At 39.6% G+C, this 15,203-nt stretch overlaps 1 protein-coding gene across 1 annotated transcript in view; it reads left to right on the plus strand.

The window, feature by feature from the left end:
* LOC107099465 (beta-soluble NSF attachment protein) overlaps positions 1-10,136 on the plus strand; it is a 16,192-nt gene extending 6,056 nt beyond the window's left edge. Inside the window, exons 4-10 of the mRNA XM_015397604.1 lie at positions 1,799-1,845; positions 1,919-1,996; positions 2,074-2,129; positions 5,463-5,547; positions 5,768-5,872; positions 6,243-6,311; positions 9,257-10,136. Of these exons, the coding sequence (XP_015253090.1) occupies positions 1,799-1,845; positions 1,919-1,996; positions 2,074-2,129; positions 5,463-5,547; positions 5,768-5,872; positions 6,243-6,311; positions 9,257-9,409 (593 nt within the window). The 3' untranslated portion in view covers positions 9,410-10,136. The remainder of the gene's footprint in view (positions 1-1,798; positions 1,846-1,918; positions 1,997-2,073; positions 2,130-5,462; positions 5,548-5,767; positions 5,873-6,242; positions 6,312-9,256) is intronic.
* The last annotated feature ends 5,067 nt before the right edge of the window (positions 10,137-15,203 follow it).

A 15,203-nucleotide genomic window follows, 5' to 3' on the forward strand; every position in this document is an offset into this window, starting at 1 on the left:
AATCTACTCACCCAAACTCTCCAGTGGCAGCCCTTATTGTTGTCACCCAAGCGCGCTTTGGTCACGTGGTTGATTACGTTACTCTGGATCATCTGGCCATCATCGTATAAAGCCCGCCCTGACAATTTGATTGGATCGCCTGACAGTGGGCTTTAATACTCGCGCTACTATGGAGCAGAGCCAGACCGAACTTCCCCGAACTCAAACCTTGTGGGCGGGACTAAGTTCGGACTGGCACCCAGGCTAAAAAATACCTACCTTACACTGGAAAAAAATCGGAACTAGATAAGTCACCTTTTCTTAAAATAAGTGAATTTGTTCTTAGATTGAGGAGGTAAAAGAGACATCTTATCAGAGGAACAAGACAGTTTACACTTATGATTAGAAAAATTGTTTTATTTCAAGTGCATATTATCTAAATATCTTATTTTAGCAGTAAAAATACTCATTCTATTGGCAAACTATCTCATTTACCTACTTAAATTAAGGGTAAATACACTTAATTTACTTTTTTTTTAACTTATTTTTAGATCTTTTTTTCTAGTGTAAAAGTACTTAAATATTTACAATTGGGCTATATTAGCATAACCTGACAACAGCCAGATGCATGTCTAACTCCGCCTAGCTCCGCTCACATACGTATGTGAGTGGAGCTGGGCGGAGCGAGACATGCATCTGGCTGTTGTCAGGTTAATATTAGCAAACAGGACATGTCAAAAAAACAACATCCTTGAACATTTTGGAGGATTTGAAATTTTACAGGGATGACGATGATGATTATTTCGCTGTTAATGTGTCATTATTTTTGGGTTTGTTCTTAGTTGGGTTCTTCCTTAGAGTATTGGAGTTATTAAAACTTCTTTAAATCATAAACGTAAGTAAATAAATAGAAATAATTCTTACGAAGTTCAATGGTGTTGTTGCACACTTTGTTTTTGGCTTTTTGTCCAAATCTAAGCTTGTAAGACTTGTATAACCAAGACCAGGACTGAGCAGGATGCAGACTAAAAGTAGAAAATTCTTAAATTAAGTGTATTTACCAATGGAATGAGCATATTCACTCTTAAAATAAGATATTTAGATAATATGCACTTGTAATAAGACAATGCAATTGTTTTTTTCTTATTTTAAATATCAATTGTCTCGTTCCATTGGCAAGGTGTCTAACTTAAATCATAAATTCCCTTATTTTAGGAAATAATTACTTATTTAGATTAATTTTTTGCAGTGTAGACTGTAGAGAGGATACACACACTGCAAAAATTATGTAGAAATAGTTAAAACATTCTAATTTAAGTAGGTTAGGAAAAAAAAGATTTGCAAGTGGAATGAGTATATCTATCTACTATATTTTTATATGCACTTAAAAGAAAATACAATAGTTTTTTTCTTATTTTAAATATAAGTTGTCTCATTCCATTGGCAACGTGTCTCACTTTCCTCCTCATTTAAAAAAATGCATTTATTTTAAGAAAACATGACTTATTTAGATTTCAGTTTTTGCAGCGAAGGGTTAGAAATGACCCAGAACTGGATAATAAGTTCTCATAGCCGACTTGACCTCCATGCATCCATTCAGTTGTTTAATTTAACAGGATTTATCCCTCCTTAGAAGACTGAAAGTTCACTACTGCTTCCCCTCAGTGCATTAAAAAAGATCCTGATATCTGGGTTTGTTCCAGGAGCTCCACTCTAGGTTAGCGTATTAGTCACAGAAGGAAGCTAATTCTGATTAAAGACTGTTAATTGGGTTTAATAGACCTCCTGAGAGTCTTCTTTTCTCTCCATCTCCTTCCAGAGGCCATCAACTGTCTAAACCAGGCCATTGACATCTACACTGACATGGTAATCCTCTCTTTCTCCTCCTTTACGCTCCTTTGTGAGGGACGCTGTGGGTGAATGTTGGTGTTTGTTGCAGGGTCGGTTCACCATCGCAGCCAAACATCACATCACCATAGCAGAGGTTTATGAGTCCGAGTTGGTGGATATTGACAAGGTAAAGGGATTTTCTTCTCCTCCTGTAATCGTGGCTTGACTGGTCCTGACTGGACGTGTTTGTGTTTGTTTTTTCAGGCCATCGCTCACTATGAGCAAGCAGCAGATTACTACAAGGGGGAGGAGTCCAACAGGTAAACATGTTGGAACAAATGTGAAAGACACACAATTATCCCACTCTGTTTTGATTGATGCTTAGATTAGTATAGTGGGATCTTACTTGTGCATTCTCATGTGCTTGTGAAACGTCATCATCCTCAGCCCAGGTACTGTTCCAATTCACAAGAACAGCAGACCGAGAACGGACAAAGTCCCCGGATGTCGTTCTCACCCCTCCCTCTTTACCCAGCATGCATTAAAGCAGACTTGTCCAGACTAAAGGCTGATTTATACTCAGAAACAAGGTAATCTGCGTGTGTGTCACAGTTAACGCAGATATGACCCCCCCTCGCAGACACTCTGCTGCACCTCTCCAAAATTGTAGGTGACCGCAGAGAGGAGGACTCTGATTGGTTAAATCTACATCCGCTCTACACTATGAGTATTTCCTGTTTGGTGCCTTATGGCTTGTTTTGTTTGTATGACCACCATTGTGGAAAACGACTCGTGAAGATGGACCAGCTAGAAGAGCGAGGTGGGCGAGAACGCTGGGACCCTTTTTCCACCCGGATACCCGCTCTTTTTCGCCCTCATGTCCCTCCGTTGTCGCACAATTGCCTCCACTTTCTCACTGCCTCGGCCGTATCTAGACCCACAGCTAGTTCCTGATTGTTCCTCTTGCGTTGTGGCGTGGAATAACATAGCGCAGACCACACTTCAAAATTGAACATAAATCAAAAATATCTTTGACAAGCTCACTGCGACACACTGCTACAGGAGGATAACCAGCCCTTAAAGGAGTCATAGAATGCAAAACCGAGTTTCCATTGTCATAGATAAATAACGACAGTTCAGTGGGTGAAATGGACGTACAGAGAAGTTCAAACTCCAGCGACATCTCCTTTCTCTGCAAATCTCACAATTCTAAACTTCCACCATAAAACGGGCAAATTCAGATGAAGTTGGTACACTTGTTGAATGGGAGGAGGAAGGGGGCTGGTAAGGCAGGCAGAGGGCAGCGCAGGGCCACCTGTGTCCAGGCTACAGTCACGGTCCGCCGGGGTTCCCGGACCAGCCCCGTGGCTCACGGCTCGGTTCTGCTGCACTGTAGTCGACCAAAATCCCGGACAATTTTGAAATTCCTCCGGACATTTTTTTAGGTTTGAAAAGTAGGACATGTCTTGTCACCCTACCATATCAATAATTTGATGTTTCCGTGAGTAGGTGCTTGTTCCTATGATGCGTCTTTGCTCAGCTGCTTTGCTCATTGTAAACCAACCAATCAGTGCACAGCTCATCTAAATATTCATGATCATACCATAACAGGAAGAAAACCTGTCGTTTCATTCTAGGGCTCTTAACCAGGCTTGCATTAGGGCTCATAGAAAAGCAAATATACCATTTTCCGACCAACTAATGTTACACACCCTATTCAGAGACCTTAAGGACCAAATACCCTATAGAATCATTCTATGACCCCTTTAACAGCTGTCCCAGCATGCACTGCAGCAGCAGCATCTTCGAGCTCACAGAGCTCAAAGTATTAAGTTAAAAGTTCTCTTTTCTGTTGCTGTTGTTCTATAACAGTACGTTTTAAGATCATTTGAGGTGACAACATTATACTTTAAGCTTCACTATATAACCCATTTACTGATTTAGTTCATAATTTAATAAAAAGTTCCAATGTAGGGGGATCTAGGGTAATTTAACTGAGAATTAAAAGGCTTTTCATTGAAGCCTTATTGAGCATTCTGGCACGTTGTTTGAAGGCAAATACTGCAATATGTGCAGTCCACTGTATGTAAACATCTAGAGACATTAATTGATTTGACTCATAGATCAATAAACTGTGGAAAAAATGGTTGGATCATTCTTGGATGTAACAAAGAATGGGATTAAAGTAATTTTAAAATCCAACTGGTACTGTATAACAACAGTTACTGGCTCATATTGTTTTCTTATATTCTGCATGCATCTTCAGAAATATTGACCAATATTACCTATACAGTTAAATTAGACCGTTTTATTTTGATTTTGAGCCTCTAGCTTATCCATGTTTAATTTTCAAGAAAAATAATAAATTAAATATTCAGGGCTGATATAGGTTTCTTTTTTGCTATACGAAGAGCAGTGTTGCCAACTTAGCGCTTTTGTCTCTATATTTAGTGACTTTTCAGACCCCTCTAGCACTTTTATTTCAACAAAGCACCTAGCGCCAAATCTAGTGACTTTATTCTACTAGTGGAGACTTTGGAGACAACATATAAAAGCAGCGAACTCTGCTCTCCAGAGCCAGTAGATTGGTAACCCCGCCTCCTGCTCTCCTCCATCTTGTCTGCTGTCATGATTCATGCAGCTATTATTTCATCCAAATGAAAAATGGAGAACAGAGAAGCAGATCATGGCTTGTCTACAGTGAAAAGAAGGACTGGGTTATTTACCTTGGCCTTTTTGGAAACACAGGAAGGAGCAATCAGCTAAGTGAGCTTAGTGCTTGGAAAAAATCTTTCATTCCTTTAGAGAGCATGAAAAGTCATCTGAGTACAAAACATAGAGAGGAAAACAACAAGAAAAGAGACGAGAAGAGAGGAACAAAACCTGGAACAAATAATAGATGTCTATTCTATTAACATTTCTCTATCTGTGTAATGGGTCTCTTATGTGTTGTCTTCACAAGTCAGAGTGCCCCCTGCCTGTCTTTGCCTAGGGCCCCAAATTTGCTAAATCCACCCCTGCTGGCAGCAACACATAACCGGTAGCAAGAACCCGCTCTGTCCTCCTCAGAATTATATATATAGGCAGTTGGAGAAGAGATGCAAGGCTCCAAACTAGGCCTATTTTCTTATGTTTTCTGTAAAGCTAGAAGGTAAGAACTCATCCAATGATGCCATTGCATTGTGGGAAAGGAAGGCATTGGTCATCAGAAAGGTAGGAATAGGTATCCAGAAACCTGTCAGCTCAAGTACACGGGACAGACATACAGTGGCGCTTGAAGATTTACATCATTTCATGCTAGCAATTCAAATAACACAAAACTGAAAAAGTGATAATAAAATTACTAAATTATAATTTAGTACAACGAAATATAGATTTTGACTTTTTATTTTGAAAAATAACTCGAAAGAAACAAACTATCCCAGCCAAATAAAGTACTTTAAAGTACTACTAAAGTCTAACTAAATATATTGCCTGAACTTTAGAGGAAACACCTAATTTCACTGATTATTGCCTTAAAAGTGTTGCTCAAAAGCATTCCTCTCCCACTGCTCCACTCAGCAGCCCCTATTTGGGGATGTTCTGTGTAATTTTCCCTCTGTTGTTGAACCTTAGTAATCCGCCTATGAACCAAATGGTTTTCTTTGTTTCAGCTCAGCCAACAAATGTCTCCTGAAGGTCGGACACTACAGCGCTCAGCTGGAACAGTATCAGAAAGCCATCGAGATCTACGAACAGGTACCAGCATTTGGTAAACAGCAGCTCTGGGAAGCTGGTTCAGTTCAGATGTGTTGGTTCCTGCTCTGCCAGAGGAGTCTGAGTGGGATGATTCTTTATCTTTTCCTGCAAAGTAAAAAGCTCCTTCAAGGACCAAACCCCCGATTATAGACGTTAATATACATAGATTACAGGCATGATTACATAAAAGTATATGTAATATAATGTTTGTGTGTTTTAGGTTGCCATGAGCACTATGGACAATCCTCTGCTGAAGTACAACGCTAAAGAGTATTTCTTCAAAGCTTCCTTGTGTCACTTCATTGTGGATGAGTTAAATGCAAAGGTAACAAACATCCCATTACCCGGCATGTGGCCATCGATTGTTCTACACCTCAAAAATTGGTCGAAACTTGAGTCCAAAATTCCTGAAATAAATGTGTTTGTCTTTCATTTGAGCAGGTAAGTCAATTTGAAATAAGGTAAACTTATTTAGTGCCCAATAAATGAGATAATGCAGGTTGTTTTTCTTATTTTACTTGAAAGAAACTTCCCCCACTGGTAGATCATCTTACTTACCTACTCAAATCAAGTGCAAACACACTTATTTCTAGAAAATTATATGAAATGATTGATATTCAGTTGACTTTTTTTGCAGTGTACTGCTTCAATTTTCACATCAGCAGATGAGTTGACCTGTCACTTTTGATCTGCAGTTGGCCATAGAGAAGTATGAGGAGATGTTTCCTGCTTTCTCAGACTCCAGAGAGCTCAAACTGCTAAAGGTGAGTTTCTTTTTTCAATCACTAATTTTTGGTTCAATTAATTCCCCATAGAGTCATTTGAAACAAACTAAGTGATGCCTGTGATTCAATGCCTAAGTGGCTGATTTAATATCACAGATCTCTGGTTAAAGGTGTAAAGTTGGTCTTTGTTATCAAAGAGAACATAGTCAAGATGCCAGGTGTACATCCTCAGGGAGTTACTCCATGGCCCAATCCCAAACTGGCCCCTAAACACTAACTGTTAGCACCAACCGTCCATCCGCACTAACCTTACATAAGCAAGTCTGCATCAGGACGACAGATTTAAAATGAGCAACTATGCTATAATCTGGCTCATTCAAGTATAAGATTGCTCATTAATGTGCTCTGTCCTGATTAAATAAATAAAAATAAATAAAAAATTAGAGATGCACGATATATATTGGTCACCTAAACTATCGGGCCGATTTGGGCTTATTTTCTATTGGCCCGATAGCCATATTTTCCCGATAAAAATAGCCGATAATTTAATAAAAACGCGGAAACTGCGTTCAAGAGTAACGACTTTTATTTTGACGACACAAGCCATGACGCGCAGTGGCACGTCACATCCAATGCATGCAGCCAGTGAGTGGGGAAGTAGACAAACATGCCTTCACCAGTATGGTCGTTCTTCACAATGGCCGAAAATGACAATGCTTTCGCTATATGCAACGCCTGTTCATTGCGGATTCCGAGAGGAGGAAAAAGGTCGTCAAGCTTTAACACAAGTAATCTTATATCTCACCTGAAAAGTCGGCACCGCGGCGAAGAGGTATTAAAAGAGTATGAGGCAGCGGCTGCAGCCGCTAGCACAAGCAGTGAAACCAATGCGGTAACTAAAGGAAGAAAATCCGATGTTACCATTCTGCAGTCTTTTGAAAAAAGTAGACCCTTTGCGAGAGACAGTGAAAAGACCAAAGCCATTAACGGCAAAGTAATGGAGTTCATTGCACTCGGCGACCAGCCTTTCTCCGTGGTCGAAGAGCCATCTTTTCGTAGCCTGTTGGCACACTTGGAGCCACGCTACACTCTTCCAAGCCGCCGCTTTTTCTCAGACGTGTCCCTCCCTGCACTTTATGATGTTGTTGCCACACACATCCACAGCCTAATCGACCAGAACGGACTACACATAAGTTTCACAACAGACATATGGATGTCCGATGTTAGCCCTGTCAGCATGCTAAGTCTAACAGCACAGTGGCTAGACGAGGACTTTAATTTGCAACAAGCCATGCTGCATGCTCAGGAGTGCCCCGGATCACATACTGCCGCAATGATATGTCAGGCGTTTAACACCATGCTTGCACACTTTTAAGTTGAAGTTGTAAGCATTTTTTTTATCTAAATGACTGAGTTTTTTTTTTAATGCAGTCAAGCATTAATGGTTTTCAGAATGCACTTTACTTTATTACATACCTCCATAAGAGATGCACTTTTTTTGTTAAATTATGATGCATGTTTGATGCATATCTGTGTCTTGCTACATGTTTTATAGCAGATTACCTTATTTTTTTGGTGAAATGAAAAGAAATAAACATTTGCAGTGTCACAAAGTTGTTGTTTTTTGTTGTAGATAGGTCAAATCAGCTAATTCATCAGTTATCTATACTGCACAAAGTAGATTATATCAATATATTATGTTAATGTTGTGTTAATAAGAAAATCAAATTAAATTTTAACATATCGGTATCGGCCCTGAGAAGCAGGAAATTATCGGTTATCGGAATCGGTTGAAATTTTTAATATCGTGCATCACTATAAAAAATTAATAAATAAAAAGTTACAGGCTCGCTGGAGTTTCCCAGCAGGTGTAACGGCAAACTAATGGTAGGGGAAATGCTGTCCTTCAAACATAAGTTCCACTGGTTTGCTGCATCTTCGTCACACTGACAAAAAAAAAAAAAATCACAGGTTAGACACCATTCATCCCAAAGGGGACCTCTTTTGGCATGCTTAATTAAAAATAGCGACACAACATGGTGTCTGTGTCTACATCTTGAAGCTTTCTCTCTCCAGTTTGTTTTCCTGAAAAGAGATCACTCAGGACAAACTCTTGAAATAACACTTTATAACGTAGTACATGTATTAAATAACCAGGAGACATGACAAAAGATTGTGATAGAAATTCTAATCTTACCCAGATCAGAAAAGTTGCTTAGGGTTACAGAAGGCAGCTTCTTACCAACCGGCTCACTTCTCGGGAAGTGGAAGATTAACTGTTGGAGAAGCATCATATACAACTCCAGTGTGTCACATCATCACATCATACATGTTTGCAGATGAGGAAACATCCATGGCTCCAGCCTCATCAAAATATCACAATTTGTTTTTAGCTGAAGGACGCTGGTCTCATTCCATTCCCAAATCTTTGCCACATACAGAATAAAGATTATAACTGTATATATCATAAAACAGGGACAGCTGGACCCAGTATTCAATGTGAGACAGTCAGTAGGAAAGTTCAAAATGACTCTCTGGAGGGAGAAACACAAGTAAGTGACCTCGATCATCTGACAGTAGATGATTATCAGCGTGAGTCACTTACCTGGTTAAATGTTTCAGTCCAACCCCAACCATAGGCAGGATCAGCCGATGCACTGCCAGCGAGATGCGGCCCCAAGCTGCCCAGAGTGTCCCTGACACTGCAGCCACCGAGAACATGCAGGAAGACGATCCAGGACAGGGGAGAACAGATCAGGCAGGAACAGTTTAGGGATACAGGAGTTCTCCGCAGGATCAGAGATTCCAACCCAAACAGGAAACAGGGGGATCTGGGCTTCTGGGAATACTCAGACCGTGAAGGCAGGTTCAGAGTCGCAGAAATATCTGCGACAAGCTCACTGCGACATACTGCTGCGGATGGATAACCGGTCGTTTATTTCCGTGACTGTATGAAATGTAAGCTTTGAAATCTGCTTCAACAGAAACTCCTGGAGGCCCATGAGGAACAGAACAGCGAGGCGTTCACAGAGGCCGTCAAGGAGTTTGACTCGGTGTCCCGTCTGGACCAGTGGCTGACCACCATGCTGCTCCGCATCAAAAAGACCATCCAGGGAGACGCTGGAGACTTAAAGTAGAGGAACATAAAGGAGCGGAGGGAGGGAGGGAGGGATGCAGAGAGAAAAGGGGGTGAGAAAAGGGGTTTTAGGCTGGAGAAACATAACAGAAAAATGAATTGGGTTTAGTATGCGGAGGAGGAGATGAGAGAGTTTACAAATGTACATATCAGTCTGCATGTGACCCCAGTCAAACTAGCCCCCGCTTTAAGTCACTGTTAAACCCCCCTGTGTCCCCATCCCCCCGTCCTGCACCGTAACACTGGAAAGTATTATACCAGAAGAGAAAAAGGTGAAAGAGAACGCGTCCGCTCCAATAGGATCAAATCTACTTTTTCATGAAGTGTGCAAATATATGAAACTAAACTATATAGAAATGCTATTTAAAAAATTGTTCATATTTCTTGTCAATACTGAAAATATAATTTCATTATTGTGCTCAGTGTCAAAATTTTGTCTTAATATTTTAGGTCTTAGCCCCTTTAATCTCCTCCTCTGTTTTCCTAATGACTAATTCCGTAAAATCCCAGCTCTGTGATTGGTCAGTTCTTGTGAGGGCGGCGCTGTGAGCTAGCAGAGCCAGCTTCTGTCGCTGCCGTCATTGTGCATGTCTGAGTTGCTGTAAATGTTCTGTGTTGTGCTAACATGTAGAAAACTATGTGTAGCCTGTTATGTTTATGTGAAATCAGTAAATATGTACCTCAGATATTGAGCTGAAATAAAACATCATCACTCTACATGTGGTTGTTTATTGTTCAATTTAGATAAGTTCTTTAAGATTTTATACACTTGGTCACCTCTTGAAAGAATGAATACATAAAGTGAACACCTGAACAAAACAATTTATCACCAAATCAGTCACATCTTTAAGGAATCGATTGTCACCAGTCAGATATTAACACTCGTTTTGAATCAGTTTCACCAGCAGGTGGAAACGAGAGGCAGCAACCCAGAAAACCCCAATAAAGCAGACTCTGCAGATCATTTCTCTGTTCTCGTCATTTTTGGTTGAACTTTTAGTCAGTTTTCATTTTGTCAGCGATGTCGCACATAGAGGCCTCAAGAAGCGTTTTTTTTCAGCTTGGAGATAATCAGGTGGTAGAAACATTTTCAGTATCCAGAGCATGGAATAAGTCCCCGGAGACATGGAGGGTTACAGCAGCAGGGCTGCTACAAGGTCCTTTATGTAAAGGGGATGTCCATTGTAAAGGGCGTAGGTTTGATTTGAACTTTGGTAGGGACACTATTGGTCAGGTGTCATTGGTGCTATGCAATATGCATGCCTTTTTTTATGCTGGATGTGAGCATCTGTACTGATAAGAGGAATTAATTGTTAAAAGAGAAAAGCATAATTTTGCTCCATTGATAAAAATTTTATAAGCACTACACTCATTAGATACTGTTTATCAATGTTTGAAGTATCACCGGCTCTGATGAATGTGGAATTAGGACTGTTTTCCACTTTGAAAATGCTTTCATTTGAACGACTAAGACAGAAGGTAAATACAGTTCTTTCTTTTGAAGATATAGAATTATGCAGAGTTAAACCCCACTCTTATAATTTTACCTACTATGCTCTCTCTGTATCAAGCAAAATAATATATTCATTAAAATATTAACTTCACTATAAAAGTTGAACATCTGGGCTTTAGTTACTCTGTGTCGCCCATTTCATGTATTTCATCTGGGGCTGAAAAAAATGAATTGTATTAATTGATTATTTCAATAATTGTCAACTAATTTAGTAATTGATTCATCATTAACTGGAGAATAGAGACTCTAAAACATACAGTAATATAAATATAAAATGTGTTTACTTATATATATAAATATATATAAATATATATATAAACAGCCAGATTCAAGCATTTTTACCAGACATTAATGTTTATACGAATTTACTTATAGACTGTGTGGAAATCTATGTAAGATAAAATGAATGTTAATATTCTTCCTCTGTTTGCTATTGTCTTTATCCTATTTCTAGAAGTATAAATAGTCAATTAAATTACTATTATTATGTGGAACCCTAATTATGCTTTTTAAACGAAAAATATCAGATGTTTAGATGCCATTTCTTCTTGTCATACTCTATAAAAGAAATAACAACTGCTAATAATTATAGCTGAACTTCCTCGAAGAGTCATCAAAAAATGAAAACAGTAATAGCAACTAAATATCGGTAAAAAAAGGAAACCCTCACATTTTCTTTTTTAGTGGCTAAGAATCAGAAATGTTGATGGCTTACAGCCTTTATTTGCCCATTTTTCCAGCAGTCTTCAGAACTCCTGGCTGACTCAGAATATTTCGTTTTATAAAAGAAAAAAAAAATGTTTTGTTTTTTAGTGTACATTTTTTTTAATTGGGACTTGTTTTGTAGCCCAATATTAATTGTAGTAACTGCAGCATTCTAGTGGCTGGCCACAATTGTATATAGCATCTCCATAGTTATTTTGCTATAGTCTTAGACTGCTGGAAGACATAGGGACCCCTATTTCATCAATCTCCATTCTATCTCTATTCTTCCACTCTGCAGAATCTGTTAGTTCAAGCTTTAACGTTCTGCTCTCTTTGGTTTTTCTCATAGTAGCTTCATCTGGTCTGTTCCTGTTTGGCTGTGACTCCATCCTGGAGAGAAATATCAGCTGTGCTGCTGCCATCAACACCTTAGTTTATAGATGTTGGAGATCGGCCTGTTTTTCAGTGTAGTCCTGTTTATCTGACTGTGACTAACTAGATGTGCTCTCTTCGTGGAGCTCCCATGTCAGAGGTTGGGACCGCCTGTGGAGCTGGTTGACAGTTGCCTTTTGTATATCTGCTTCTGTCTCCTTGAACCCCAGTCGGCCTCAGCAGATGGCCGCTCACATTGACCCTGGTTCTGCTGGAGGTTTCTTCCTGTTAAAAGGGAGTTTTCCTCTCTACTGTCGCTACAAGCATGCTTAGTGTGAGGGATTGCTGAAGAGTCAATGAGTCGATGCATTCAACTGGTTTTCCTTAGATAGAAAACTTTGAATCAATCTGATTGGATGATTTGATGAACTGTAAAGTGCCTTGAGATTACATGTATTGTGAATTGGCGCTAGGTAAATAAACTGAATTGAATAATGTGAATGTTTCTGCTCAAACTGAGGGTAGTTTGAGAGCCCGATGCCCACATTTCAGGCCTACTTACAGGCCAATAGAGTACAGGTCGATTAGCTTTAGCCAAAACTGGCAGATAATCCATTGGCATCCTGTGCTTTTTACGGATGAAAAGAGGCTGACACAGAGCATATAGGAGAGTCTGAGAAAGTTACACTGCAGTATCATCCAGCATGACCAGTTTGGTTTTGGGTCAGTAATTGTGTAGGGAGGCGTTTCTTTGGATGGGCAGACAGCCCTCCATGAGCTAGCCAGAGCTGAGGATTTGATGGATCTTCAGACCCATGTGGGCCTTGGGTTCCTTCTAATGTGTGACATCACTGAGCCTCATGTGACTGAGGCGTGTCATTTGTTTCTGCATGATGATGCCGTTTTATGGAATGGCCTGCCTGTTTTTCCTGATCTGAATCCAGTTGAGAACGTCTGGGACATCATGTTTAGGTCACATCCATCAGTGGAACTTTGCACCACAGACTGTTGAGTGCTAACTGATGCCCTAACCCAGGTCTGAGAGAAGATCCCTCAGCTGCAGATGAGGTTAAGACAGAAAGTGTTGTTTATATTGTGAGCATACAACCAAAACCATATAGCTATTATGTTTATGCTGCTAAAAGGAAAGTCCGGTCAGCAAGGAATGATTAATGGGTCATTATTTATACCTAAAACTAATATGTTTGCAGTGATTTAATGAATTTTGCGTTAATTAGTAAAAAATTCAAAACAATAATTTTGTTGCGATCACTGAGTCTGGAGCTGCCATTTTTGCCCAAATATAGTAACACCTCCCTCCTGCCATCTTCCAGCAGTGACCAGCTAGTAAGCCTAGCGCCATTCTCCCCGCTTTACAAGCAAAATCAATGGGAACTATTAGCCCAGGGGTCGCTAACCTGTGGCTCTGGAGCCGCATGCGGCTCTTTAGCCTCCCCCTTGGCTCCGTGGAGCTTTTTCAAAAATTTATGAAAATCGATTTTTTTTTTTGTTTTAATATGGTGTGCAGGTTGCAAACAAAAATTTATGTTTTCCAATGCTTTAAACATTTGTATTATAATTAAATTTAAACAATAATTTGCGTCAAAGCCATAGAGATCAGTGATCATAAGTTGGAACCAGCGTGGGGCGGTGCCAGGCAAACAAAGCTGCAGGTGTGTCTCGGAATATGAATCCCAAAGGGAAAAAAAGGAATATTGCTGATGAGTAAACTTACATAAATATTTATTCAAAGGATCATAGTATTGACCTCGAGCCTTAAATAGAAGGTAACACTTTATTTCTAATGATACTGCTACACACTCTGGTGACAAACAATAAAAATAATTCAAAATAAACTAAATAAGCTTCAAACTGAATAATATTGAAAGAACTCCCGATTCAGAGCTTTACCTTAGTGTCTCCTGGACACTCCATCTCGACACCAATGTGGGTAACGAGATGGTTTTTCATTATCATGGTGAGCTGATCCCTGAGGTCTAAGGTGGGCTAGAATCTACCATAAAAGACATAAATATGAATAAAAAAATAAATCTACAATGCCATAGGTATATGTAAATTTATCTAAAACGTAGTTCAAATATGGAATACACCATTAAATTGTAAAATGCACAATTCAATGTCCCATTAAATTACAAATACGTTGAAATTAAGAAATGTAACAATCAAATGTAATTTAAATGTATTTATGTAAAATTAAAATAAACTAATCATTACCGTGCAGAAGCCGTCTCCTAACCCTATCACCTGATTTTAAACAGTCAGTGAAGTCATCTGAGTTGGTGACCGTCTTTGTCCAGTTGTATTGGATTTGGAGAGGACAAGAAGCAGTTTGTCGCTTCCATAACCTGAATATCACTGTTAGAGATTACAGTTACCAGTTCCTAAGTTGTCGATATGGTAAGGTGACCAGACGTCCTCTTTTTCCCAGACATGTTTTTTTCTTATCTAAAAAAATGTTGATGCTGATCCCATGACCCCAAATTGTCTTTTGAGGGGGCGGCGAGATGGATCTCTCCCTCAACTGGTCTACCGTAAGGAGGGTCTTCTCAGTTGCTGGAAGTGCAAGCACTCACAGGTGCTCGCTGGCTGTACCTCCCCGGCCTTCAGACCCATCAGAAGAGGCAGAACTCTTCCGCAGAGACCATAGAGGGATCTGTGGCAATGATTTTCCACAGCTGCCTCCTGCATCCTTGCCAATCAGATGGACCCTACTGTAGCACCAATGGACACATTCTGTCACTGTATCTGTGAAGATTCTCTGTCATCCAGGTCTTGGTCAAACTTGACAAATTCAGTTTATGTAACTGGCACCTGTACTGTGTCCTGTTTTGCCAATATGACTCTGGGAATAGATTTCCCAAAGCTAGATGTTAGCCCAACAGCTTTGCTTTCACAAGCAGGCCATTATGAGTGTTACTATAAGGTTAGATTAAACTTTATTGAAAATTATTCAGGGGAGTAAAATAATATACAATGGACACTGAGACGGGAAGGGAGGCAAAAAAAAAAAAAGAGGTTAAGAACTAAGGGGAGAGAGAAAGATAAAGAAAAATTGCATGAAAAGGGAAAAAAAATAAATAGACAACACAGAAGACATGCAATAACCCCTATGTCATGATTGGTTCTCAGAGAAGCCCAATATGAAGAACACCACGGAGACAGATGGAAAGTTTTATAATGTTTA

The sequence above is a fragment of the Cyprinodon variegatus genome, unplaced genomic scaffold (assembly GCF_000732505.1).
Source record: "Cyprinodon variegatus isolate N-32 unplaced genomic scaffold, C_variegatus-1.0 Scaffold873, whole genome shotgun sequence".
NCBI lineage: Eukaryota > Metazoa > Chordata > Actinopteri > Cyprinodontiformes > Cyprinodontidae > Cyprinodon > Cyprinodon variegatus.